General features: G+C 51.1%; 1 protein-coding gene, 1 long non-coding RNA gene and 1 other non-coding gene across 6 annotated transcripts in view; 1 reads left to right on the plus strand and 2 right to left on the minus strand.

The window, feature by feature from the left end:
* RNF220 (ring finger protein 220) overlaps positions 1–27,909 on the minus strand; it is a 225,058-nt gene that overhangs the window by 16,489 nt on the left and 180,660 nt on the right. For 2 of the 3 annotated variants that reach the window (XM_019429025.2, XM_019429020.2), the window contains exons 2-5: positions 18,891–19,023; positions 11,001–11,046; positions 7,371–7,472; positions 2,583–2,625 (exon numbers count right to left, since the gene is read on the minus strand). In XM_019429025.2, the coding sequence (XP_019284570.1) occupies positions 2,583–2,625; positions 7,371–7,472; positions 11,001–11,046; positions 18,891–19,023 (324 nt within the window). Of the gene's footprint in view, positions 1–2,582; positions 2,626–2,754; positions 3,010–7,370; positions 7,473–11,000; positions 11,047–18,890; positions 19,024–27,909 lie in introns of those variants that run through there. The other variant, XM_053896160.1, reaches the window with a different exon arrangement.
* Positions 17–123, minus strand: LOC128775957 (U6 spliceosomal RNA). The gene has a single exon (XR_008420935.1). It is a non-coding gene; the product is annotated as a U6 spliceosomal RNA (small nuclear RNA).
* Positions 3,049–27,907, plus strand: LOC109254813 (uncharacterized). 2 transcript variants are annotated; one of them, XR_002074984.2, is made up of 3 exons: positions 3,049–3,091; positions 7,395–7,524; positions 27,678–27,907. It is a non-coding gene; the product is annotated as an uncharacterized LOC109254813 (long non-coding RNA). The 2 variants fall into 2 exon arrangements; XR_002074985.2 differs by lacking the exon at positions 3,049–3,091 and adding an exon at positions 3,105–3,517.

Below are 27,909 nucleotides of genomic sequence, written 5' to 3' on the forward strand. Positions count from 1 at the left end.
ATATATACACACACACATATATATGGGATGCTTTATGAATTTGCATATCATCTTTGTGCAGGAGTCATACTAATCTTCTCTGTATCATTCCAATTCTAGTATATGTGCTGCTGAAATAAGCACTCCACTGGTCCCATTTTACAGAAGAGGAGACTGAGGCCCAGTCATACAGGTATAGAGGATCTGAATCAGAGAGCCCACAGTACTTTGAGAGGGCAGCCTTTACTGTGCCTACCCAAACCTGTTCTATCATTTCTAATCAGTGCAGGGGGCTGGCAGGCCCCTGAGGCAGACGGCTGCCTGCCACGCTGTCCCGCAGGGGGCTCAATTCCAAAGTGCACACTGCAAGCCCACAGCACTGCTAATTAATGCTGAGAGATGCAATCATTTCTAATTAGCTCACTAATCCCTCTCTGCAGCCCTCCTGTCACTGAAGCAGGAAGGGGTCAAAACAAGGGACTGCCCCCCTCCCTCTGCAATAGCAGAAGTAGAGCTAGCCACTCTGAGACCAGAGTGATTGGAGTAGCAAGACAATCGGGGAGAAAAATGTTCCCCATTGCAGGTCCAGGAAAAACTTTCTCATGGATATTGATCCTGGTGGGAAACTCATGAATGCAGTTTAGGTGGGGGGGACACAGGTGAAAGGTGATGTTACAATTTAGAGCTTCAGCTGTGTATCAGGCTCAGCATCAAATACCTTACACAAAGTAGCTCATTTAATTCTACAGTCAACCTGAAGCAAGGCTGTATTATCCATTTTAACAGAAGAAACTCAAGGCTCAGCGAGAACTAGATACTTGTCCAAGTAGCTAAAAAGCGGCAAAGGCAGGATAAGAAATCAAGCCTGACTCCATAGGTCAGAATGCTCTCCTAAGAATCTCCCCACTGACTGATAGCAGCAACAAAGACTGATCCGTGAGTGTGCCAGGGCAGCAAGAACATGCACTTGGGGACCTAACTCTTGCCTACTGAGAGTCTGAGGCAGGGAGCTATTCCAACTCCAAACTAGTAACTCTAGAAAGACCTAAACCAACAGGAAAGCCATCATCCCACCAGGGTTGGCATGAAGTCTGAGACATCTTGGTCAGTAGCCTGGCCCTCATCTTCAACTTCCTGTGCTCTTACCCAGGAGAGGTGACTATGTTCCAGTGTCGTCCTTGATTTTGTGGACAAAGATCTAGATCCCCTCACCCTGACTGTCCTAACGCTTGGAATTTCAGACTTGAGTGACCTTGGCACCCTACAGCCATGACTGGGATGGAGAAGGAATACTAGATATCAGAAAGGCAAGGGGCCCTGGTGGTTCTTGAAGCCTGTATTGAGCAGTGTGCCAATAAAAAGGGCCTATCATAGACACTGATGACTGAATAAAGAAATGAATCTTACAGAATTGCCAAGGAGGGCGTGATACTGGACACTGTTCTTGCCCAAGCCACCCAGGACAGAAGATCCCTTGTAATCCCAGGAAAGCACCCTGTTGGGGTTAGACAACACCTGAAAATTCTCAAGGCATTGTCTTGCTGATGAATGAACTCACCATTCACCTTCTAAATCCTGAACTAAGCTTACTAAAATGTAGGTAGGGAAAGGTCTGTATTTGCTTAAGGAGGTAACACAGCACGGTCAAAGAAGCACAAGCTTTGAAGGTAAACTTCAGTTTAAATCATGGTTCAGTTACATCCCAGCTGTGTGTTTTTAAACAAATCACCTTCCCCTCTCCCAGCCTCAGTTTCCTTATCTACAAAATGTGTGTTACCACTTTCTTCTCAGAAGTGTTGTGATAATGATGCTTAACATGGGGTCAGCCCATAATGAATGCTTTCCCGTTCCCAGATTGGAGTTCAGCCAGGCAGCAGAAACCAAGTGGCAGGAGCTGGCCAGAGACCCTAAAGCCCCTTACAGCTAACACCCAGATATACCACACCCATGTCAGCACAAAAAGCTAGGATCATCCAATTGTGTTCAGCAAACAGCAATGCTCCAGAGGTTTGAATCCAAAAGGGGGGGCGCCAGGTAGTGCATACACGACGTGCTTTCAGAGAAGGCCTCTAAGAGCTGTCGAGCCCACGCTGATCACCTTTGTGAAATGTGGGCCGACTGATAACTCAAAGAGCCCTGGGATGAGTTAGTTCCTGTTGCCGTGGGAACTCCAGATCTCACTGCATTGTCAAGTCTCAGCAGAGAGGCTGTATTCACACTACTGGGCACTGATTAAAAACTGGAAGAAAAACATTCTCAGCGCCCTGCCGGCTTGTACAGTGAGGTCCCAGCAGTTTGCAAATTCAAAGCTGAGCTCCCGAGTGGAATTGTGTAGCTTGTTCCTCATTCTCTGGTACTTATTGCCCGCCAGGGTTCTTGAAGGCCTTCAGAGAGGCGTGGGCAAGAGCTGGAACCATAACCTCCATTAGACAGACGGGGAAACTGAGGGCGGCCACCTTGGTTAGCACATTCTCAGGCGCTGTGACTGCGACGAAGCCAAATGGCCCCAAAGTCGAAGAGACCCAGGCAAGCCCGTAGCTTCAGGCAGTGAGGGAGGGAGGAGGCCGGGGGTGGGGCGGAGGGAGGGGCCGGGCAAGACTCACCATTCAGTCGGGTCTGCCGGTTGGCTCGCACTCGCAGGAAGGTCTGGGAGAAGATCCCGGGCAGAAGCAAAAAAAGAGAGCGTCAGGCGCGGCCTGGAGCCCTGACCCCCGCCCCAGCACTGGACCCCGGTCCCGGGCTGCCCCGCCCCAAACAGCCCGTAAACAAACCTACTTCCTCCCTCCCGCCGGCCCCCCTGCTCCGCCGGCCGTTCCGGGCCCTCGGCATAGCCGCCGGGGGATGCTCTAACGGGACCCCGTGGCCGCCGCACGGTGCCGCCCCAACCCCGGTCTCCGGCGCTCCGGGCCCTGCGGCCGCCCGGCCGGCGAGGGCGGCGATGCGGGCGGATTCCCCCCGGCTGCCCGGCGGCGGCGGCACCTCAGCTCCCACCGGCGGCGGCGGCCATGTTGGCCCTGATCACGTGACCCACTGCCGTCGCGCGCCGGGGTGAAAGTTCACGAAGGGGGGGGGGCGGCCGGACCAGGACCAGGAAACAGCTGCTCTTACTCCGGTAGTAACCGGCTGGGGCCGCCCTGGGGTCCCTCCCACCGCACCCAAAGCCTACCAGCCCCAGTTTTAGACACTGCCGGGTCCTCCCACCCCGCTCCACGCGCTCTGCCCGCGCGGAGCTCCTTCAGTCCCAGAGCCTCAGCCCGGACCCCGGCCCTGCTGCTGGCGCTTTGCTGGGGAGGAGGCGTTTGGATTCCGGGTCGTCTCTGGGCGGTCCCACCGAATGTCCCAAATTGTCCCGTCCCAACCCCTAGCCTTTCTGCAGTCCCGTTGTTAGAGGATTCCCATTTCTGCTGTCTGCTGGACAGCCCCTGGAGCTTTCACGGGTACCTCACACCCACACAGCCAACGTGGAACTCAACATCCCGCAAGCAGCCGCTTTTCTCCTGGGTGCTCAGTTCGTAAGGGGATACCACCATCCACTCAGGTGTGCCCACACCGGAAACTTTAGAGGTGTCGTTGGCCCCACCCTCCTTCATTCCTCATACTCAGTCCAACTTTAGATTCCAGGAAGTCTGTCTTTAAAGGTCTCTTAAATGTTCTCATCTCCACTTCTGTGCATTTCCTACTCATCTTTCCAGACCTAAGCAAAAATACCTTTCTTTTCCTCCCGTTAGAGTGCTTCCATCTCTACCCTCATTATAGCTCATACAAATTTGTACGGTGGGCTGACCACTCTAGGGTTGGGGTCATGTCTGAGTCATACAGGTGAACCCAGAGTCCCCGCATAGCGCTTGGCATAGGCAAGACATCCCTGAGTGTTTCTTCTATGACTATACCTGTCTTGGATGTCACTGCTCTGGTTCATAATCGTGTGAGCTTTCAAAATTTGTCTCTCATCTGGCCTTCTGGTCTTCAGTTTCTCTCCCTGACCATACTTCAGACAACAGATAGTGTAATCTTTGTATCATGCAAAATCGACCCTCTCTCCCTCTCCCCCACTTCTTTAAATCCTTCAGTGGTTCTCCACCTAGAAGATCTGTAGCATGGCACACAGGCCTTATTTGACCTGTTTTTGTCTTCAGACTCTTCTACCACTCTTGTGCTCTCCCTTTGCCATCTCCACACTCAGCTCTATAGAGCTAACTATATATAGTTCTTTGAGCACTTCATGCTCTGGACTCTGGGCTAGATTATCCTGCTGCTTCCATATCCCCTGCTTGGTTAACGGTTGTTCCTCCCTTCAGGACTCTGAGAAAGCTTCACTCCCCCCCCCCCCCCCCCGAGGTTGGGTTTGTTGCCTCCTCTGAGTTTTCACCATCCCTTGGCTTCCCTCTGATCTTGCATATGGTGATTACCTATGTGTCTATGTGTCCCTTCTACGGTGGGGGCTGGTGGTGGTGGTGGTGATGATATCTCTCCAGTATCCAGTCACCCAGCACAGGGCCTAGCATGCAGGAGATATCAGTGGTAATGGGAGAAGGATATTTACAATGGAACTCCCTGAGCCCAGTGCAGGGCTGGGAAACAGTTTAGGATTCAGGGCCAGACAGATCCCAGGTCAAATTCTGACTCTGTTCCTCATAATTTATGTGTTCCCCAAAAAGTCACACCCCCTCTCCAGGCCTGTTTCCTTAGCAGTAAATGGGGGACAATGAATCCTAGCCTTCACAGTTGCTATGAGGATAAAATGAGGAATGGTTAAGAGGGCTAACCCAGCAGGGGCTAAGTAAATGGGAATCCAAACCAGAAACCAACACTCCCTGCTTTCAAGACCTACACTGATGGTTTTTAAAAAAAAAAATCCAACATAACCAACCAACTAGTACATGCCAGGCATTGTGTAAAGATCAGGGGATGGGATATCCAGCTAGTCCCTGGGGTTTCCAGCTTCACCTCCTGCTAATTCCCCTTGGGTTTTACATGCTAACAAAAGTGAACTGCTAGCAAGTCCCCAAATACATCATTCTGTGTTACACCTCTATGCTCTTTACACAGCGTTGCCTTGAAATGGCAGACGAAGAATCTTCCTTGTTCATCAAAGTGAACTACTTGTGTTCTGAAACCGTGTTCATTCGTTACCTCTCTGTGAAACTTGCTCTGATAAACCCCCTCTTTACACTGGACTATCCCAGAAAGTTATTTATAACTGTTACAGCACTTAAACACTGGGCTATAATTATTTATTTGCAAATCTAACCCCTTGAAGGCAAGGACACTGGGCCGGGCATGTGTGAGTACAGGAAGGGAGTATAGAAGGATGGGACAACGTCCTTGCCTTGGAGGAGCTCCCAGTTTAGTGAAACAGTCATGCTCATTGTGATAGATTAAATGCAGCCATAATTCTTTGCAGCTCCTTCTGTCAAGAGGACAGAATCCTCATCCCTCGATTATGGGGTAGCTTTGGGACTTGCTTTGTCAAGTGATGTGTGAGTTCCAGATTCTAGGCCTCAAGAGGCTTTGCACTTTTGGCCTTCGTCCCCTTGGTGTGACACTGCCCTGAGGCTGCCAAGTAAGGAAGCCGGTCTAACCTACCAGAGGCCACATGGAAGAAAACCAAGGCACCCTGATCTCCCAGAATGTGAGGCTTTCCAGCCTAGTCAGTCATCTAGCTGAATGAGCTGCATAAATGAGGAAAGGCCCAGTCAACTGAAAAAATCATGAGAAATAACAAATTGTGTTAAGCCACTAAGTTTTGGGATGGCTGGTTATATGTCAGTAAATAATGGAAACATAGATAAACAGGTGATCACAATATAGGATGATAAGGGTAATCATAGGGACATATAGGGTTTGTGAGAAGAGATAGCTAATCCAGAAAGGCTTCCTGGAGATGGTATTTGGGCAGGTTGTTGAAATATAAATAGAAATGTGATGGGATGGGGTAAAATAGTCCCATTAAAAGAAAACAGCATGCGTAAAAGTGTGCAGGCAAGAAAGGAATGGCACAGTCAGGGAGTAGTGAGCATTAATTCTGTGAGGATAGCTCAGAGGATTCCTGGAGGGCAGTATTAGGAATGGAAGTATTAGCAATGGAAATACGGGTTGAACCTAAATCACAGAAGACCTTGGTGCCATGTCTTAGCAGGCCGTGCCTGTGCCTGTGCCTGATGGTAGTTCTTAGCTCAGCAGGTGCTGAGGCTGAATGCTGTGACTGAAGTAGAGAGGGTGGCAGGATGCACCCTAAGGGCAGGGCTCTGTCCATCCCTTTGGAGCGGAACTTTCTGTTACAGAGCCTTGTCTCCCTATCAGACCGGAATTCCCTGAGGTTGGGTCATTTCTCCACCTATGTTAGGGTTGTCTGGGTAATAGCAGTGTTTTTCAGGGGCCGGACTGGGCTGCCTGTCTCGAACCAGGGTTTATGAGAGGGGGATCCCTCCCTGGGGCTCACACTTAGGGCTATGCAGTTTGAGTCCCAGTACCGAAGCACCCAGCAGAGGAGGTGCCAGTGGAGGCCGGTGTCCACTCCCTTCTCTAAGCTTGTACCCTGATGCCGGGCTGTGTCAGTTGGGAGGAAAGGGGGCCCAAGGGGAACATCTCTAACTCCAGCAAAGAGTTCCTGTATGCCGGGGCAGTGACCCAGGCTCTCCACCCAGAATTGTAGGTCCCTGCTGCCTGTCTTTCCATATCAGATCAGGGCTTCTGAGTCAGGGCTGTTTTCTCCTTTCGTACTGGGCTCCCCAAGAAGCCCTTTTGCCATTGAGGCCAATGTTTCTTAGAGCAGGGCCCTGTTTTTTCCATCTGATTGGGGCTCCCAAGGGCAGGGCTCTGTCTCTCCCCAGACAGAAGTTTCTGGGGGAGTTCTTTCTCTTTCTACCATAAAGGAGACCCATTTAGAGCTAGGATGTTACCCTTAGGCCCCCGTCTTGCTGTGATCTTTTAGGACTGTGTGATTACTCCTTTCCTGTTTGCTCAAGGCACTCAGGCAGTGTCTTCTTGTCTCATTCTGGGTCTGATATGAAGGTTTGGCAGGATTGAATAGTTATTTGCTCAAGGGATCCTGGTTTGGAAGTCTGAAGTCTTTGGGGGATTTGGGGCTATGCCTCTGGGTCCCTCATGAAACCAAACCACATGGGATACCTCTTGATGGCTTCAGAAGTGCTTACAGCCCACCAGAACCCAGGTGACCTTGCATTGCTCCTTAAAACCTATCTGTTTAAGGCCATTCCCTGACACGTGTGCCTTCTGGTTTCAGTTAGGGGCACTAGACACAGAGGGAACCAAATACAGTTCTGGCTTCTCTTCTCACCTCCTAAGGAGGGGAGGAATCAGCACCAGCATGCCCCTCTAAGCTTTCACCACAGGAGCTTCCATCTCACGCTCACGCACTCCCTCCTCACCTGGTATCTGTCTGAATGGTGCAGGTCATCAGTGGCAGAGGAGTGTGGTGATGCTGTCGGAGACTCTCCTTCCCTCTTGATGGAAGCAGACAACAGGAGGGACTGGAAGAAGAAAAAGGACATGTCGCCTCAGGCCAAATGAGACCTGCAGTCGGTCAGTCCCCTAGGGTTCCCAGTCCAACAGAGCTTTTGGGAGAGGGCCATTGAGGGAGGCAGAGGGATAGAGGAACCACTCTTGAGATCCGGAAGGCAGGCTTTGAGGCCCTGAGGATGTGGTTGTGGGAGAGGATGGCTTGATTTCAGGGATGGGTAGAGACCTCTGAGAGGGTCCAAACCTCGTGGACCCCAGGTAATCTCTGTCCCAGTGGGGCAGGACTCCCTGCCCACTCCCAGTTGGATGAGATAATACATGCTTTGTTCTCCCTTCACAAGCAGAGACTCTGGGACTGTTCTGAAGGATTGGGGGTAAAGCCGCATACCTGCTGCCCTGCCTGCCCCTAATACGGGCTGAAGGCAGCCCTGCTATGGAGACAGTAAATTAAATAGTATGTATGAGTTTCCTGCATGCAGCTAGGGATGTACGCTGGGTCCATTTATCCCTGCGCTGCGGCAATGACCCCAGCGAGAACTCTAGGAGAACTAACCCCCCCACGTCAGTCCCGCATGGCCTCTCCTACGTGCGCCTGCAGTGTAGATTAATAAACTGTCCGCTTTACATTGTGTGTGAGCGCCACAATCCTAAATACTACATGGCACGTTCAGCCTGCTCTTGCTGGCTCTTGCCAAGGCCTGTTCAGCTGCAACCTGGGGGCCTGGAGGCCTGAAAGCAATCCCTACTTCCTTCTCTCACCCTTTCCAGTTTGCACAGCTCTGAGCCGGAAGCATACAAGCCCCTAGGAGGCCTCCCCAGCCGAGAAACCATGCCAAATCACCAGTGACAGCCCAAAGAAAGCAATTTGGGAAAGATGGAGCAGCCATTTATCCTTCATCTCCGACCGAGCCTTAGGATGTGACCCGCATGCGGTGGCCATGCTGCACATCCTCAGGCAAGGGTCCTGGGAAGGGAGGGGCAGCTGCTGGTCTGGCAGGGCTCCCTGACTCAGCCTGGCCCCCCAGAGCTGGTGGAGGAAAGAGGCTGGGAAGGGCCTGCAACTCGGAGCCCTTTTTTCACCCAGCCAGGCCCAGGGGGAGGCCTAGTGGGTGACTAAGCCCCCACTCCAGACTGAGGTGGTCTTTCAGGCAATGTCCTTTGCCTTCTCTGGTCCCAGGGAAGATGCTGAGGAGGGGAAACAAAGTGGGGTCCCTGCCCCCCACCATGAGAAAGCTTGCTCTTGTATGCTTGCTTTCTGTCTCTCTCTCTGTCTCTCTCTCTCATTCTCTCTGGGTTAGAAGCCCTGAGAGGCCCCAGCATTACACCTGGGGCAAGCAGAATAAAAAAAGGTCACTGGCGCTTTTTAAACATGGACCAAAAAGCAGTAAAATGTGTTTTGAAAAAAAAAATCCCGGCATTAAATCATGACTTTTTGCCTGGCTCTTCGCCTCATTAAAAGTGGCCTTTTGGAAGGTAAAATTATCATTGTAAGCGATAAGATCTTTAAGAAAATAATTCACGGCTTCTTCACCCTTTAATATGATAGCCGCCACCGGCTAATTTTTTTCTTAATGGCAATGAGGCCATCAATCTTGTCTAAGGCCCCCTCGCCCTCTCCTCTCCCTCCCTCCCTCCTTCTCCCTGTCCTCTCAGTTTCTTGCTTGAACCTTCTACCTCATGCCTCTTCCACCCATGACCTGCTCCCCTAAAGCCTCAGCCACAGGCAGGGGATGGTCAGCTTTGGGGGTTGAAATGGTCAGCTTTGGGGGCATAAGTGTGAATCTGGAATTGGGCGAGCAGGGGTCCTTGCCTAATTATCAATATGCCTGTGTCGGCAGTTGGAGGATCTGCATGTGTTTTAGGACTTCCTGTGTGAGTATTCTGGCCTCGGTGTGTGTGCATCTGCGTATGCGGGGGACTAGGTATGGGTGTGGATTGTATCTGTGTTTATCCTTAGAGCACTGGCCTCACTGCGGTCCAATCCCCAGCCCTGACAGCCACACTCAGGTGTCGGGTGTCTGTGGTTGTGGCGGTGGCTGACCTGGCAGCTTGTCCATGGCCTACCTTCCTTAACCACAACCACTGAATGCTGCAGGCCGGGCCAAGCTCTGTGAGTGTGGCTCCCTACCTGTATGATCCACGGCTGCCTGGCAACCCCCACCTTTTCTCTTTAGGCAGGAGGGCTTTGCTACCTTGGTCAGGGCCTGCACCCATCTAAGACTGGACCAGCCTCCCTGCCCCTCCTCTGTCCAACTTTCTGTGTCGAGTGATTTCCTGAGCGAAGGTGCAAAATCCACTCCCACCCTTTTTAAAGGCCTGCAGGGGAGTTGGGCCAACCCCTGGAGGTAATATTATCACTCTGGCTCCTTTTCTCCAAACTGCCCCCTCAGAGGTCACCAGTGGCTTTAAGATTTCTCAACACGATGGCCCCCTTCTCCAGACTTTCTCTCTTTGACTGCTGACCACCCCATATGTTTTGGAACTTTTCTCCCCTAGGAGTCTGGGATACCATGCTTTCCTGTACCCATCCCGATGCATGACTGTTCCTCCTCTGGCCCCTTCCTGGCGCCTGTACCTTATCTTGACCCCTCCCCCCCCACAGAGGTCCCCAGATACTCTTCCTGGCTTTTTCTTTGATTTCTCTGTGCAGTCCTCCTGACTGATTCCATCCATTTTGGAAGCTTCAACACTCATTCCTCACTCCCTATAAAAAGGGCCAGGGATTCCTGCCTTTAAGAGTCATTGTGAGAACTTTTAACAAAATATGTTGCCTTGCCGAGGGTGAGGAAGGGTTTAGTGAGTAGGGTTTAGTTCTCCTCCCCAGGTCCCCACTTCCTCAAAATAATCACCTTTGGGAAAGCAGTACCATCTGCCTCTGTGGCCATCTATGGGAGTTCTTGATACAAATCACATCATTGTGCTGAGGCCTCTCTGGCCCCTCCTTTGAGCCAGCTACTTGCCCTTCATTTTTCCTTTCTCCATCTGATGCTCCCAAACCTCTCTCCCATGGTATCTGTTTAGAGGGGCAGACTGTCTCCCCAGATGAGTCCAACATCCTCCCTGGCTCCCTGCTGCCCTCAGGACAAAGTATACACATACTCATGCACACACACACACACACACACACACACACACACACACCATGGTGTGTCTTCTAAGGCCTGTGTACTATCTGTCTTGACCAGCACTTCTATATTTTTATTTACCTGCTACAGCTCACCTTCCTTCTTGGAGTCTCCCCAGCCTTAGTGTCTGGGTCCCCCATGCCCCCATGTCATTCTTAGCTTTGATTCCTGTTCTGACTGGAAAAGGAAGAAGTCAGATGAGCATATTCTGGCTCATACTCAGACTACATTCTCTCTCTCTCTCTCTCTCTCTCTCTCTCTCAAGCACACAGGGAAGCCCTAGGCCTCAGGCTGACGATCAAACCCTGGAGACAGTTGGGGATCCAGGAAGAGCTCCTTTTCCTCAAGAGGAATCAGTTATGGGGAAGCCTAGGTTAGGATGGGTAGGAGGAAAACACACAATTGTCCACCTACCTTGGGGGTACCTGGAGCCATGGCATCCTTCAGAAGGGAATTCTTGCTGCCAAGAAAGAAGAGAACAGGGTGACTATCCCACTTGCTGCCCAGGGCATGCAAGAGAATAGCAAGAAAACCCCAAAAAGAGAAGGCATAGCCAGCTTAGCCCAGCCCTGTTCAGCCAAGCTCTACCAAGGCCTTTCAACCTCAGCTGGCCCTGACTAGCTCAGCCTCCATCAGGGGCCAGTGGCAACAGCTGGCTCCTGGGAGGGGGACAGAGACAGCAGGCATGGTAGGCTCCCCCATGAATCTGAGGAAAGGGGCTTTACCTGACTCCTGGTATCAGCCCTGAGGGTTCTGCTTGTCCTGGATGCCCCCTTCCCTCCACCTCCTGTCCCCAGCCTGCTCTTAGCTCCTATGGGATTGGGGGTGATGGAGCTGACATGGCTCTTGTCAATTCTCCCTCCAACACGCTGCAAACTGCGTTAGGCCAGGAATGATCTCCCCCTGATTCAATTTGTCAGCCCCAGGCCCTCCGGCATCGGGCGCGGCAGGCGGGCGGGAGCTGGGCCCTGAAATATGGTGGGCGGCTCGGAGCAGGCGGGGGCGGGGGTGGGAGGTGATGGATGGGCTGTGGGGGAGGCGAGGACTGTGTTTAATAACAAAATTGGTATGCAAGGCCACATCCTGCGCTAAGCATGAGTGATCCAGAGCCACAAAGTATTACAAATCCCTGCTAAACAGATGCTGACAATGGAACAAGACGTATCAAATCAGATCCACTTCAGAAACATTAATATCCCTGTTCCTGTCCCTCCCTCCCTGCTGCCCCCACTGTGCTCGCCACATCTGTGCTCACACATTCACGCACGTGCACTCACACACACATACAAATACATGCACGCAGAGGCGCTGGCTGATATGTGCAGGAGGCAGACACAGCCCATTCACATAGGGTCCCTGCACAGACACCCATACAAGCTATTCAGGTAGAGCATGCCCACAGAGATGTCCATAAAGCACAAAAGACACATACCCAAGGCAGAGTGCATGGGACACGCACGGACTCAGGGCGTATACACAGGAATCACCCATAGGGTCAGACATAGGTACCCCAATACGTGAGCAAAGACATAGATTCAGATAAAGTAGCGGCTGTCCCTTGGGGCACATTTGGCAATGTCTGCGGACCTTTCTGGTCATCACAGATGGGGGTAGGGAGTTTGCTACTGGCATCTGGTGGGTAGAGGATATTAACCAACATACAGTGTATGGGACAGCCCCTCACAAAAAAGAATTATCTGGCCCAAAATGTCAATAGTGCTGAGGTTGAGAAACCCTGGTATAAAGGCAGATACACACATATCCACTGTCCATAATTCTGTCAACAGTCACTCAGACACATGTGGTCACACCCAGTGGCTCAAACATGTTGTAAATACAGACACATTCACAACAGTCACCCAGACTGTGAAGAGCTGCTCGGGCACCAACATCTACATAAACACATGCACAGGTACACCCACATGCACCAACACACACCCAGATACACATCCACAAATGCAGACACACGTGGACACACACCCACATAGATACACACATCACAGATCTGAATGTAAACACAGAACTGTTTGCCTGGCTGATTACAGAGTGTGGGCATCACAGACTGGGAAGGACAACCAGACCAGGTTCCATTCAGTTACATTTGGTTCTCAAACAGTCCCTGTATTCCTGCTCCCTGTCAGGCCCTGATCTAGGCAATGGGGATACAGAGAGGAAACTGAGCTGCTCTTGAGGAGCAACTAGTTTGAGTTCATTACTTTTAGCATTCCTTCACTCAGTCAACAAGTACTGACGTCCCATTGTGCCCGGCACCGTACCTGGACAGGTACAGAAATGAGGCATCTACTGTGCGACAGCATTCTTGCTGGCCTGAGGTTTGAGCTTTATCTGAGCAGGATCAGGTTGGGACAGAAAAGGAAAGAGTGAACAATGATTGTGCATCAACCACACGTGACAGGTATGGGTCGGGTACTTTATATGTGTTCTCTCTTTAATCTTCACAAAAACTTTACAAAGTTGACCAATGGAGGTTGAGTGACACCTCTACGTTCACACAGCCCATGTAGGGTTTGAGTTCATGTCTGACCGAGTCCAAAGTGCTGCTTTTCAGTTGCCCACATTGATTTCCTAAAGCTACTCAGGGGTTAGGATGGAGGACAGAGCTTGGAGTTCTTTTTCTCTCTCCACTTTGGGGAGCATCCTACTGACTCTGGGCTTTAGTTTCCTCGGCTGGTGAATAGAAATGAGGACATCTAGGGTGAGAATGTCCAGGCTCTCCCTTTGCCAGTACTCTTACCTTTCCTTAAGTCAGACTGGTACTACCTCAAGCTCCCGCCCTCTCTCTGAGCAAGTGTTCCCACCCTACCCCACCTTTCTTCCAACAACCTGATCACCACCAAGTGTGCTTGGTCCCCCAGAGATAGGAGTCTGGTGAAAAGCCTGCCTCCAAAAGGAGAGGTCTGAGCCCCAGAGCTACAGGCAGACTGGATCCTGCCCAGCCCATCGGCTCCTCTGCCTTCCGTCCCTCCCTGTTTCCACAGCCCACCCCCAACGATTTCCTCCCTTCTCAGTCACTCGCTGCCTAGTGATCCATGGGTTTTAAATTATAACTGGGACCCAGGAAACGCGTTCCTAAGTACAATATTCATGGGCTGGGCTGACACTTTTAATTAAGGTGATTTACACTGAATTATCCTTGGAAATAAAGAAATGGTGTGCTGCCCGGGAATAAACCATCATCACCAGCCGCCTTTGTAAGTTACACTTCGTTTTAATCTATTTGGGGAATTGTTTATCTAGTTCATTACCCAACCAAACACCGAGGCCGGCCTTAAATAAGGCTTAAGTGGGGGTGGGGGCACTGCCATCTCCATACCCCGCCTCTCTAGAGTCACCCAGCCTCCCTGTGGCTCCTTCCAGCCCTTTGAAAGCACTGACCACAGAGCTGGCTTCCTATCCTACAGGCCAGATCTAAAAGTGGCTTTGGAAGTCTCCCAGAAAAGGCCTCTGGGCTCAGGCCTCACCAAGCTAAGCCTCACAAGTCTGGGGGCTGCTCTCCACCACCCTCCAATGTTCAGCCCCCATCTATGTTGCTGCTTGTCTGTACACATCCAGTTTCCACCCCATCACCATCCCAGAGACATCTTAGGCTTAGTGTGCCCAGAGCGCCATCCATTATTTCCTCCTTTCCTCAGAAATTTGCTTCCTCGCCATCATCACCTTTCCCATCACCCAGGTCAGAAAGCTCTTCCTAGTAAGTACCCTGCTCCCTTCTTGCTTCTTCCTCCACCAGTCTCTCATCATTCCCTCTTCTCCATTCCCACTGCCACTGTCCCAGGTCAGCCTCATCATCTGTCCCTTGGACCCTGCCCAACCTCCTCACCTGCCCCCCTTCAACCCCCAATTCATGCTCCGCACTGGCCTCCAGAGTGATTCTCCTACAGTTCTGCAATGTGATCAAACTTCCTGAGACCCACCAATGTTCTAGCTCCCCCACCACAGCTAGGACAACCTTTCAGCCCTGAAAGCCCCCTCCAACCTGTCCTCAATCTAACTTTAGCTCCCTTATTCGAACTAACTTAGTCCTGGGGTCTACTGGTGCTCCAGTGCAGGACTGAGAAAGGGAGGGGTGAGGGAGGGTATATGGCCATAGCCTCTGATCCCAAATGTAAAAGTACTTTGAAAAGTATAAACGCTTTGCCAACAGGAGTTCTGACTCTTCTTCCTGTAGGTGTCTGTGTGCCCATGTACCTGTGGGAATGAGCATGTGTTGGAAGTGGTTCTTTCAGTGTGTGTGTGTGTGTGTGTGTGTGTGGTGAGCACATCTATGTGTGTTGGAATGTGGGGGTGTGCGTGTGCCTGTATGTTATGTATGCATGTTTGCCTGTGTCTCTGAAAAGTAGCCAGCCCTAGTTTGGGAGCTGGGAGGTCCCCGCCCCCCCGTTTCTCTGTGCGAGTCCTTAGGTGTGTCTGAAATAGCAGCCTGCCCCCAGGGAGGCCTGTTCTGTGCTGTTGGGCAAAGGGAGACAGAAGGCACAAAGGAGGCAGATGGGCCCTTGAACGCAGGCCCATCCTGAAGAACTTCTGGGGAAGCAGCCGTGTGGGAGGAAGGGAGGCCCCCCAGGCGATGGAGAGCCACCCTGAAGCAGCATCTACAGGCTCCAGAGCTGGCTAAGCTGGGGGGGCGGGGGGGGAGAGCAAAAGAGGCAAAGGCAGGGTAAGAGAGGGAGGGAGAAAACTGGAGAGAAGAAGAGAAGAAGGCAGGGAAGCAGGGAGAAGGGAGAAGAGAGAGGGAACGTGAAGTGGAAGGGAAAGGGGAAGACTGGAGAGCTGTGGAGAAAGACTCTGGCCACAGGTCATGGATGGGGGAATGCCCTCCTTTGGGTTGTGCCCAGGCACACACAGGATTAGTGTCCTCCTGCAGGATTCAGTTTCCCCATCTGTGAAATGGCTGGTCAAAGGTTCCGTTCAGCTCCTGGAGCTGCCGGCGGCGGGAGAGAGGAGGGAGGAGTCTCAGGGGTGTCAGGAGTCCAGGTGCCACATCTTTTCCCAACTTCCTCTGCTCTCCTCAGGTCTCCCAGACAGCGGGCAGGGGCGGGGCAAGGGCAGCCAAGGCTGGGGCCCTCCCCGAGCGCTACCCGGGCTCTGCGGCGCCCTCAGCCCGGAGGGAGCTGACACGCTCCTTGGGAATTTATCACGCACCCAATTACAATGTTAATTGGCAAGTTCCTGAAATCAATTAATTCGCAAATTTTTTCCAATTAAAAATCCAGATAAATCACGAGGGCGGCAGCGGCCGGTCCAGCCTGCAGTCCGGTGGGCGCAGCGGCCGCAGGGAGGGGGGGGCGAGAGAGGGGAGGGGAGGGGGCGGCGGGCGCGGCTGCCCTTGAACGCCTTTGCCGGCCGGTCGGACTGTCAGCGCGCCGGGCGCGGCGGGGCCGAGACAGATAAAACCATCGACCCGTCGCCGCCAGCGCTTCGGCTTTATCGATCCGACGGGAATTTCACTTGCTGTGCAGATCCCGCTGTCCGGCTGTCAGACACCGGGTGGGGGGGGGCATGCCAGGGGTTAGGTGGTGCTGGGCGGGGCCTGGACGTGAGGGGCACAGAAGTGGGGGACGCAAGACACAGCCGTGAGGAGCGGAGCAGATGTGGGGGCTCTGGGTGGGGAAATGGACATGGGGATTAGGGTGTGGAAGCAGGGGGTGCCCTGAGAAAATATGCGGGCGGGGGATTGGTGCAGAATCATGGCTGGGGGTGGGGGGCACTTCTGTGGCTAGATGTGGATGCCCTGGGCAGTGCAGGTTTGGGGCCAAGAAGATGAGGCTCTAGTGTGGCCCCTACTGAGGAGGCAGAAGGAGAGCTTGGGCCCCCATTTTCCAGACCCTTAGGGGTACACTGCTTTTACAGGGCCCTGCGGGGCCCTCCACACACATCTCTGTCTCTATTCCTCTTCTTGTTGAGGGAAGTCCTCTATTACCCAGACACTCTCCCAGACAGCTAAGGTGTAGAACTCATCTGCGGAAGGATATTTCTTTCATGCTCTGCCCCTTCTAGGCTAGTCCCAGGAGTGTGTGTGTGTGTGTGTGTGTGCGCGCGCGCCCGGGGGCGGGGGGTGGGGGGTGGGTTAAGAGCATGGCACCACAGTCAGACTGCTTGGATTTGAATCTTATCTTTACCACTTTACAGGCTGTGCAACCTTAGAAAAGTCACTTAACCCCTCTGTACCTCAGTTTCCTAATCTGTAAAATGGACTTAATAATTATTGCCTACCTAGATGGTTGTGAAGAGTAAATAAATTAATGCAATGTAAAGTGCTTGGCATATAGCGAAGGCTCATACAGATTATTATTTTTATCATTTGTATAGTCTTCTGTGGCAGTTTTAAGTATTTTCACAAATTCTTTGATATTCTTCCTGTCAAGAAGTAGAGTTTATAGAGTTTAATTCTCCTCTCTTGGTGTGGGCTGGACTTGGTGACTTGCTTCTAATGAAGAGAATAGAATACGCTAGAAGCAACAGTGTATGACTTCGGAGACTAGATCATAAAAGGCACTGTGGCTTCCCACTTAGTTTCTCTCTTGGCTCACTTCCTCTGTGGGAAGTCAGCCACCATGTCATAGGGAAACTCAAGCTGTCTTATGGAGAGACCCATGTGTGGAGAAGCCATCTTGGGAATGGCTCCCATAGTCCCAGTCAGACCTTCAGATGACTGTCTTGGCTGACATCTTGACTGCAGCCTCATGAGAGACTGAGCCGAAAGCCACAACTACCCACAACTGCCCAACTAAGTTGTTCCTGAACTGATGGTCCATGGACACTGTGGGTAATAAATGTTTGTTGTTTCAAGCCACTAGGTTTGAGGGTAATTTGTAACACAGTGCTAGATAACTAATACTTCTTCCTTCAAAATTCAGCTCAGGCCTCACCTCCCTTAGGAGGTCTTTGCTCTGTGCTGGGTTGGTGCTTTTTCCATGCCCCACAGTTCTTCCCATAGAGCAGCCTCTATCCCTTGGGGTTTCATGGCCCAGCTCTCCTTACTCTCATGTAGTGAGCTTCTGGGAGTGGGACCAGTTCTGGTTTACCTTTGGGTCACCTGCACCCTGCATGGGGGATTAGGTGTGGGTAGATGGAAGGAGATCAGTCGAGTCTGGTGACTTGGACTGAACAAGGGGTAGGGTGGGGTTGGGAGAGGTGGGACAGGCTATTCCCCTGTAGCAGACCATATTTTCCAGAGATGGCTGCAACCACCCATGTCTCCCATTCCACGTGCTCTTCTATAATATGACCCTGCCACTCTCCCATCAAAAAGTGGGGTGTATATCTTTTCCCCTTCAGTCTGGCTGGGCTGACACTGACTCGACCAATAGAGTACAGCAGAACTGACATTAAGTGACTTCTGAGGCTAGGTTGTAAAAGGTGATCCAGCTCCCATCTCTTTGGCTGGAACATTTGCTTTAGTACCCTAAGCTGCCACATAAAAAGTCCAGCTACCTGGAGGCTGCCATGCTATAAGAAGGTCCAGACCACGTGGAGAAGCCAAGTGTAGGTGCTTTGGTCACAGCTCCAGCTGAGGTCCCAGCTGAGAGCCAGAATCAGCCACCAGACATGTGAGTGAAGGGGGCTCCAGAGGATCCCAGCTCCCAGCCATCGAGTCTTCCCAGCTGGGGCCCCAGACATCCTGGAGCAGACACAGGCCATCCCTCTGTGCTGTGTCTGGATTCCTGAAGCCACAGATGCCATGAGTATAATGAAGTGGCTACTTTGAATTGCTAAGGTTTGGAGTGATTTGTTATACCTCTCCTCTGTCCCTTTGATAACCTGGCTCCTCCATAAGGCCCTCAAGGAGACTCCACCTGGTCCTTCAGGCAGGGAGAAGGGAGGTAGGGTAGAGCAGCAGGGCATGGCTAAGCTTGATTGTCACCTTTCAGACCCTGAGACTGATAGAGAAGGTAGTGCTTACTCCCCTGGATGGCAGCACGAAGCCGCACTTCTGGTTAGGCTGGCAGGCCCAGTCCCTGCTTCCGGTACCCTAACCCTGAGGCTTAGCATGGCAGTACAGGCCTGTGGCAGTGGCTCATCCCCTTTCCAGCTCCTCTTGTGCCCTTTTGAGGCTGAGGCCTGAAGAGGGGGTCACTCTCCTCCCATCTCTGAAAATACAGCAAGAAGGGAAATGCATCACCATTTAGCTGCAGGATCTGAGGATTGAAAGCAGAGTAGAGGAGAACAACAGTAGGGCCTTACTTCTACCTAGAGGATGGAGTGTGGGCCAGGTTCCTGGGACCTGGTGTCCAGAACACTGAGTGGAACCCTCTGGCAGGCAGGCTCCCCCAGCTGGTGGCTTACCTGGCAGGCAGCTGGGCCAGCTGTTCCAGTTCTTGCTCCATATGCTCCTGCAACTCACTGGGCCTTAGCAGGACCTGGCAGATAGGGCAAATAGGGGCCTGGCTGTCAAACAATGCTGCTGCCTTTTTCTTACCTGGAGAGGGAAGAAGAAGAGACAGACAGATAAGCTGGGCTTGTCTGTGGGCATATAGAAACCCAGTGTCCCAATCCTCCAATGCAAGCGTGCTGCTGCCTCCTAGGGCTTACTGGCCCAGAGAGGGGTTGAGCCCAAGGGTCTCAGAGCCCATGACCATTCACTCTTCTCTGTGGCTCCAGGGGCCATGAACGGTGCCTCCTTAGCCGGCCGCCCCTGTGGGAAATCTATTGGGACACAGTCAATGCTCTGTGTAATCAAACCTGGATCACTTCATTTCATACAGGTTAGGGAAGGTCTTGGTTTAATCATACCATCACTCAGAATATCCAGTGACCCCTCTGTCTCTCCTTTCCTTACTGTTTTTATATTCTCCAAATCTGGAGAAGGAAGAAAAGAGGGAGAAAGAGGACTCATTCCTGCATTCCTGTTGTCATTCAACAAACATCGTCTGAGGTCTACTCTGAACTAGCCCTAGTGCAGAGCAGTGGGGCCACAGCATAAAATCAGATCTAGTCCCTGCCTTTGAGGCCCTCACAGTTGAGTGGGAAAGACCAAAAAGGATCTGCCTGACTTCTGGGGTAGTGTTTTCTTCCAGTTCCTCACCTTCCCAGGGTTCTTCCCGTAGCCTCTTCTCTCCCTATTCTGTATGCTGGATCATCTTCTTCCTTCTTATGGCCCTAACTCCCACCTGTGCTTTGTAGACTCCAGAATCTCTATCTCTGCCCCAGATCGCTCCCTGGTTCTCTCGGCCCCTCTATCCAAGCACCTAATGGATATCAATGCCTGGGTGTCCCCCAAGAATCTGAAACTCAATGATCCAAAAACAAGTTCTTCAGCGTCTTCACCCCTGCTCCCTGTTCAGCAGTGCCCTCTTAGTTAATGACACCAATGTTCACCTGGTTACCCCAGCCGGGAACCTATGCCTCCCCCGAGGCCCCTTCTCGTGCCTTACTGTCCCTCCCACATTCATTAAACCACCAAGTCCTGTTCGTTCTGCTTCTACAGGATTCCTGGAATCTATATTCTTCCTGTTTGGGTCTCACCACCTCTCACTTGGATAACATTATTGGCCTCTTGTGAATCTAACAGAGTCTGGGTTTCCCCCTCCAAAATATCCTTCAAATTGTATGGGAGCCCAAGTGGGTATTTTGCTGGCTCCGTTGGTTTGAGGGCCAGCTGGGAACCTGAACTCTGTTCCCACTCTGTCCCAGCTCTGTCACTGTCTCTGTTGCTGATGGTAACCAGAGCACACTATGCTAGGAAGGAGCCTGAAGGTTGCTTAATGCACGTCTTTTGAGGAGCCTAAACCCCCTCCCTTGCCACTGTCTCCACCCAGTGCTCTTCTGGCCTCTGCTTAAGGTGTGGAATTGAGGAGCCCTGTTTATCCAGATATATCCTTGCCTATCTATGTAAACTCCGTAGAGAGACTTTTTTTTTTTAGTTTTTAAAATTTTTATTTCATTTTTTTAGAGACAGAGAGAGACAGAGCACAAGCAGGGGAGGGGCAGAGAGAGAGGGAGACACAGAATCCAAAGCAGGCTCCAGTCTCCGAGCTGTCAGTGCAGAGCCCAATGCGGGGCTCAAGCCTACGAATGTGAGATCATAACCTGAGCTGCAGTTGGACACTCAACCAACTGAGCCACCAAGGCATGCCTGTAGAAAGACTTCTTTAGCTTAAGCCAAGATCTTCCTCCCTGCTTCTTCTTCCCACTTTTGTCCTGAGAGAGTCAAAATTAGCTTTCAGAGAGATAAAGGCCATGCTAGTGATGACCAAGGTGGTTGTGTTGGGTTACCAAATTAAATATAAGATGCTCAGGTAAAACTGAATTCCAGGCAAATAATGAATACTTTTTTAGTGTAAGTATGTCCCAAATATTGCATGGCACATACTTATGCTAAAAGTTACTCACTGTTTTTCTGAAAGTCAAATTTACTTGGGCATCATATATTTTCATTTGCTAACTCTAGCGCCCCATGCCTGAAGGAGCTTCCAGTTCAGGCTGAGCACAAGAACCCACCTCCCTTTGACACAAGATTGAGGATGGTCACAGCTCTCCTGGATGTCCAGACTGAGTCATCTGAGAGCTCAACGGAGGGAGTAGTTCATTCTGGCTGCATGTTTAGGGGAGTGAAAATAGAGAAGTCTTAACCAAAGAAATGAAATTTAAGTTGCATCTTAGAAGTGTTCCAGGCAGAGAACAGGAGTAAATGAATGAGCTGTGAGTTTCTTGTGGGAAGGGGCCATTTCTTATCTAACTTTATATTTATAGACAATTGAAAACAGACCTGGCATTGACTTGATGGGCAATAAAGAAGCAATAATGAATAATGGGAGGAGAAAAGAGGAAAGGGAAAGGGGATAGGAATGAAGATCGGATTGTCCTAGAAGCCAGATGATCTTTGCAGAGCTGGGATGTCCACTGTGGAGGCTTTGTGTGTGACAGGGTGGGGTGGGTGTGGCTCCAGTCTGTGCGGTCAGGTGTCTGAGGAGGCAAAGGGGCCCTGCTGATCATGTGCCTTGGTGGCTATGCCTTAGATGCTTGGAGGACAGCTGGAAGCTGTGAGTAAAAGAAGCGGGTGTGGCCCGGTCTGGAAGATGGGAGCTGAGGATTCTAGTCTCAGCTCTGACTCTAACTTCATTCAGTCAGAGAATCACCCAGGTGAGGGAGACCCTAGAAATTCTGTAGGCCATTACCTTGTTTTAAGGATGGGGAAAGTAAGGCTCAGAACTGGATAGTGACCCCTGTACTCAGCTCATGATCTCATCACTTCATTTACTTATTCACTCAGCAAAACATTTATTAAACAATTCTTTTACGTCAGGCATTATTCTAGGAGAAACTGGAGTTCAGAGATAAATAAAACACATTCTTGGCCGGAAGGAGATCACAAACTAATAGGAAAGCCAAAGAAGAGTCAGTGGATCCAGTCCGTACAGCCCTGACCAGGGCTGAGGGAGGCACGAATGGCCACCCCAGGATCGAGGCAGGAGTGGCCCGAAGATGGTTGGTAGATGGTTGGTAGGGTCCAGGGGAAGGCAATACTTGATGGAAGGCATGAAGGATGAATAAGGGAGAGTTGACAAGGCTGTTGAAATGGGTCATCGAGGCAGGGCCTGGGGCATAGCGGGGAAATGGTAAGAGAGGAGACCTATGAAAGGGGAGGATTCAGGGCATGGGGTCTATGCTGAGGTAGAAATATCAGGGTTTCTGCCCAGTAGCCTGGGATACCAACTCTGGCTCTTAGGGATTCCTGGAGCCCAGAGTCTTCCCTTCAAGGCTGGGACCAGGAATCAGCATTCCCACATGCTTGTTCTCAGTCTGATTGCTTTGCTGCCACAGAGATCTACTTTTCTGAGCTTGGCCTCAGTTTCTCTACTGAGACAATGGGTCCTCTTCCTGACTCCCAGCTTTAGGTACAGCACTGACAGGGATCAGCAGAGGGTCCCTGCAGCCTATGCCCTCCATCCCACCCCCATTTTCTCAGGGGTTAGAGTGGCAGGTGTCAGCCTGGCCATGGGCCCCCTGCTTCCCCTCCCCCGCTGTGTTCCCTATAATTTTATATTGAGACCTGTGGTCATGACGTGGGTTTTACTGCACTAACGACATGGCCTGCCCAGGTTTAATGACAAAATCCATACTCTGGCCCTGGGCCTGCTCCTCGTTTGCATAATTCCCAGAATACAGCTCCCTGAAGCTTTTGACCTGGGCCATTACAGTGGCCATAAAACGGGCCATAAAACCACTGGGAATGGCCAAGAGGAGGGGGCTGTGGTCTTGTGGGGGTGGGAACCAAGTCCTCAACCCCCAACTCTTCCTAAGCCTGGGAGTAGACATCCTCTGGCTCTTCTCTGCCACAGTTCCGAGAATCTAAGAGTCCTTCTCAGGCCGGAGAGACCTCTGGAAATCCCTAGTCCAGCTGCCCCTCTGATGTAGGAGTTCCTTCTCCAATGCCAAAGCCGGCATCACAGGTAGGCTGACGGAGCCCCCCAGAGGCAGGCTGTCAGGAAGCATCTTCTCGTTGAGCATTCCTCACTCCTGCCCCCGTGCCCCACCCCATGGCTGGCCAGGCCCTTTGCCACAGGTGGGTCCAGGTCATGTGGGCCTAGGTTGAATCTTGTACTTCTTCAGGAGGCCTAGCTCCCCAGGGAGGTCAGGAGGCAGGCTGAGCAGCACAGTGGGGAGACGTGGGAAGCATGAGGGACTGGGGACAGGGACTGGGACGGGCTGTCAGTGCTAAAGATGATGAATGGGGGAGGTGAGGCGGGAGGCCTGGTGTTATCGGCGGTGGATGGCGGTGCGGGCGCTCGCCGCTCCTGTTAATCCCCGGGCGCTGCCTCAGCCCTTGCACTGATAACGAGGAAATGGGACTGACAACAATTTTTAGCTGAGAGATTCTTCACCAAAATGCCAGGCGGCCGGAGGTCTGACAGCGCCTGATTGAGTGTGTGAGTGTGTGGGGGGAACGCCTGCGGCCCCCTCCCCTCCCATGCAAAGATGGATCGCTCATTCCGCCTCCCGTCCACATTCATTACCGCACCTCCCTCCCGCCACCGCCACCGCCACCACAGCGCCTGCCACCTCCACGTTTCTGCCTGCTGCAGGTATCCCCTGAAGCAGGAGAGCAGGGAGCCGAGGGGACTGACCCTGTCCTCAGCCTTACGCGGGGCACCTCGAGCTCAAAGAGCCAGAGGTGATTGCGGGGTCAGGCTCCCTAGCTGTGTGGCCTCCAGAAGGCCCCTTTCCCTTTCTGAGCTGCTTAGAATACTCCACACCCAGAACAGCCACGCTCCACCACAAGTGACTGCAGGCTGTGAGGACTGATAGCCAGGCTGAGGAGAGAGGAGCAGTTAAGCCAAGTAGCCTTTGCCTTGCCTGGGCTAGGCTCCAACCAGTGCAGCCATCAGGCCTTGGAACTGGGCCTCAGGCACCTGGGGTCCCAGATCAGCCCTCTGCTGCCCCCCTCTGTTGGGAAGTGCTGACCATCGGGGGCGGGTGACTCAAAGGCCCACCAAGCTGCTCCATCTCTGCCATCCCAGGGAGTGAAGACAGGTGCAGACTTGGACACTGGAGGATGGGGACTCTTTCAAAGGGAAAGCCTTCCCTTCTTGGACCACTAACTCACGTCTGACCCTGCCACACGCCTGCTGTGGGATTGCTTCTCGGGCTTGGTCTGTTTGGTTGTGTCCTAGTTCTGTTGCCTGTGGCTTCCATTCTTGCCTCTCTGTTCAAATCCCATCTTGATGATCTTTGGCTCTGCAGACCACAAAAGGCAGGGCTTGACTGCCTGGTGTCTGATTTAAGAAGGAGCAGGGTTTAAGTGAGGGTGAGGGTACCGCTAATGACAAATGGCAAGAGAGGGGGGACCTTTTAAGAGAATGTGTGTGTGTGTGTGTGTGTGTGTGTGTGTTTGTGTGTACACACATATGTGCCCCACCCTTCCCTTCCCCGACCCCCCAGTAGAACGGCTTCCATTTCCTGGTGACCAAGGCACAGAGGAGGCTTCAAGCAGAATTCAACAGAGTTGTCTCTTATTAGCTGTGAGACCTTGGGCAAATCACTTAACACTTCTGAGCTTTAGTTTTTCCTCGTGTTAAACAGGTATGATAATATCTAACTTCCAGGACTTTTGTGAGGATTCAATTAAACCAGGGCTCTCTACAAAGTGATGGCTCATTATCATCTCTAGTAGGACACTAGCACAGTTTGTTGTTTGTGCCTGTATCCATCCCCTTCTGACAGGGCCCGGCCTTGCCCTGTATCCGGCCTTCTTCTCTGCTACGGTCAAGATTGTGTCCCATTCAGTAGGTACTCTGGTCCTGGCCCTTCTGGCCTCCATGGAGTTCCTTCTTCCTATCCATCCACATGCATGTATCTATTGATTGGTTTGTATGCCACTATATCCATCTGTCCATCCATCTAACCATTTATCCACTATCTATTAATAATAATAACTGTTTATTGAGTGTTATTATATGTTAGGCTATAGGTTTAATGTTGCACATAGTTTATCTCATTTAATCTTTACAACAGTCCTGTGAGATAGGTATTATTATTGCAATCACACTGATGAAAAAAATGGGGTTCAGAACAATGAAATGACATAGCTAGAAGGTTCAGAACAGGATTTAAATTCAGGTCTGGGGCGCCTGGGTGGCGCAGTCGGTTAAGCGTCCGACTTCAGCCAGGTCACGATCTCGCGGTCTGTGAGTTCGAGCCCCGCGTCAGGCTCTGGGCTGATGGCTCGGAGCCTGGAGCCTGTTTCCGATTCTGTGTCTCCCTCTCTCTCTGCCCCTCCCCCGTTCATGCTCTGTCTCTCTCTGTCCCAAAAATAAATAAAAAAACATTGAAAAAAAATTAAAAAAAAAATAAATAAATAAATTCAGGTCTGCCTGACTCCACTAGTGCTAGTGCTCTTAACTACTGAATAATACCCAGCTACTTACCTCCTTTTCCACTCACTTAGGCAATAATTTGATAGTATCCAACCAATGGCAGCTGGATAGTGATGATGGGTCTGCTACCCTATGGATGCCATGCAATAATGAACAAGACAGGTACATTCTCTGCCCTCGAGGAGCTTAGGAACTGGTTGCAGATAGAGACATTAAACAAATGTTCCCAGAGTGGTTTTAGAAAAAGGTAAGTGCACGGAACTGTGGGAGTATATCAGCTGGCCTGGGAGGTGAAGGAAGTGACATCCAAACAAAGGTGTGAAGGATCAGAGGGAACTGGTCAGGCAATGATTGTGGAGAAGTGGTGTTCTAGGTACAAAATAGCATGTTTGAAGGTACAGAGGAAAGACAGCCCAACGGAAGAAGTGAAGAGTGTCCAGTGTGGCTGGAACAGAAAGAGTGATGGACAGAGTATGAGAATGACAGAGAGGCCAGATCCTGGAGGACTTTTTAATTACGTTAATGATTTTTTTAATGTATATTTAGTTTAGTTTTTTTTTTTTTTTTTCAGAGAGCAAGCAAGCAAGAGAGAGTTAGAGAGTATGTGTGAGCTGGGGAGGGGCAGAGAGAGAGGGAGACAGAGAATCGAAAGCAGGCTCCTCCCTATCAGTGCAGAGCCAGAAGCTGGGCTCGATTTCACAAGCTGAGATCATGACCTGAGCTGAAATCAAGAGCTGGATGCTTAACTGACTGAGCCACTCAGGCACCCCTGTTGTTGTTGTTTTTAACATACAGTGAGAAGTCATCGAAGAGTTTTAAGCAGGAGAGAGACATATCAGACTTGCATTTAAAAAAGATCATGCGGGGCGCCTGGGTGGCTCAGTCGGTTAAGCGTCCGACTTCGGCTCAGGTCATGATCTCACAGTCCGTGAGTTCGAGCCCCGCGTCGGGCTCTGTGCTGACAGCTCAGAGCCTGGAGCCTGTTTCGGATTCTGTGTCTCCCTCTCTCTGACCCTCCCCCGTTCATGCTCTGTCTGTCTCTCTCTGTCTCAAAAATAAATAAACGTTAAGAAAAATTTAAAAAAAAAAAAATAAATAAATAAAAAAAAAATAAAAAAGATCATGCTGGGGCTCCTGGTGGATCCGTTGGCTAAGCGTCTGACTTCGGCTCAGGTCATGATCTCATGGTTCATGAGTTCGAGCCCTGTATCGGGCTCTGTGCTGACAATTCAGAGCCTGAAGCCTGCTTCAGACTCTGTCTCTGTCTCTCTTTGCCACTCCCCTGCTCACACACTGTCTCGTTCTCTCTCAAATATAAATATATATTAAAAAAATTTTTAAAAGATCATTCTAACTGCAAAGTACAGAACGGTCTGAGGGGGCAAAGTAGAGAATGCAGAAAGGCTCTTTAGAAGGTGATCTCACTAATTCAGGGGAGGCATGATGGTGCCTTGCTGGAGCATAATGATGATGATGATGATGATGATGACGATGATGATGGAGGTGAACTGAAAGGGACAGGTTGGATCTGGGGGTTAAGGGACTGAAAGGAGCCAACAGTGATTCCGTGGTTTCTGGCTTGAGAACTGCTGGGTGGTAGACCATTTACTGCCTTGTACAATAGGAGGAGGGGCAGCAGGCTTGGTGAGGAAAAAAATGAGTTCAGTTTGGATGTAGTACTTACTCTGAGGAACTGTTAAGACATCCACATGAAAATGCTTTCTGGGCACTCTATGGGAACTGGAGTCAGAATTATGGAGTTGGAGACATTGACATATAGGTAAGAGCTAAAGTTCACTCAGGCTTCCTCTGTGCCTGGCACAATGTCTGGCATATAGTAAATACCCAGTAAACATTCACTGAATGAATAAATCAGTGACTGAAGTTAAGAGTAGGTGAGATCACCTAGGGAGCGAGTATACAGTGAGAAGAGGCTGGAACAGAACCCTGAATAAGTCCAACAGGTAGAAGAAGTTTAAGTCATCAAAGACTAAGACAGAACAGTCAACAGGAGGATGAAAATAAGCATGGTATCGTCAAAGCCAGGAAGGGAAGAGTTTCGAGGAGGGGGCTGTCACTGATAGGGTCACATGCTGCTGAGAGGTCAAGAACGTAAGGCATGAAAATGTCCCCTCCACCTATTGTATCCACAGTACAGCCATATACCCCAACTTCATCCATCCATCACCATCCAGACCACCTACATACTCATCCTCCCCCCTCTCACTCCTCCCCTTTCTCCTTCTCTTCCCTCCAGAGAACCACGATTGGTGCCTCTGCTGAGTGTGGGACAGGAAGAGTTAACATGCTGACAGATGGCATTTTTTACCTTCAGTCAATATGAACAAGGCCCCAAGACTATGATTCCAAACATCTGGATTTCATCAATATGTGATCTGTCATCGTATATTGGCATTCCCCAGTCCCTGCGCCAGAGCAATGCGGCTGGTTTTATTAATACGTCAAATACATTATCCGTGTAATACACT

Source organism: Panthera pardus, unplaced genomic scaffold, assembly GCF_024362965.1.
Source record: "Panthera pardus isolate Hobbes unplaced genomic scaffold, ASM2436296v1 HiC_scaffold_11, whole genome shotgun sequence".
In the NCBI taxonomy this organism is placed as follows: domain Eukaryota; kingdom Metazoa; phylum Chordata; class Mammalia; order Carnivora; family Felidae; genus Panthera; species Panthera pardus.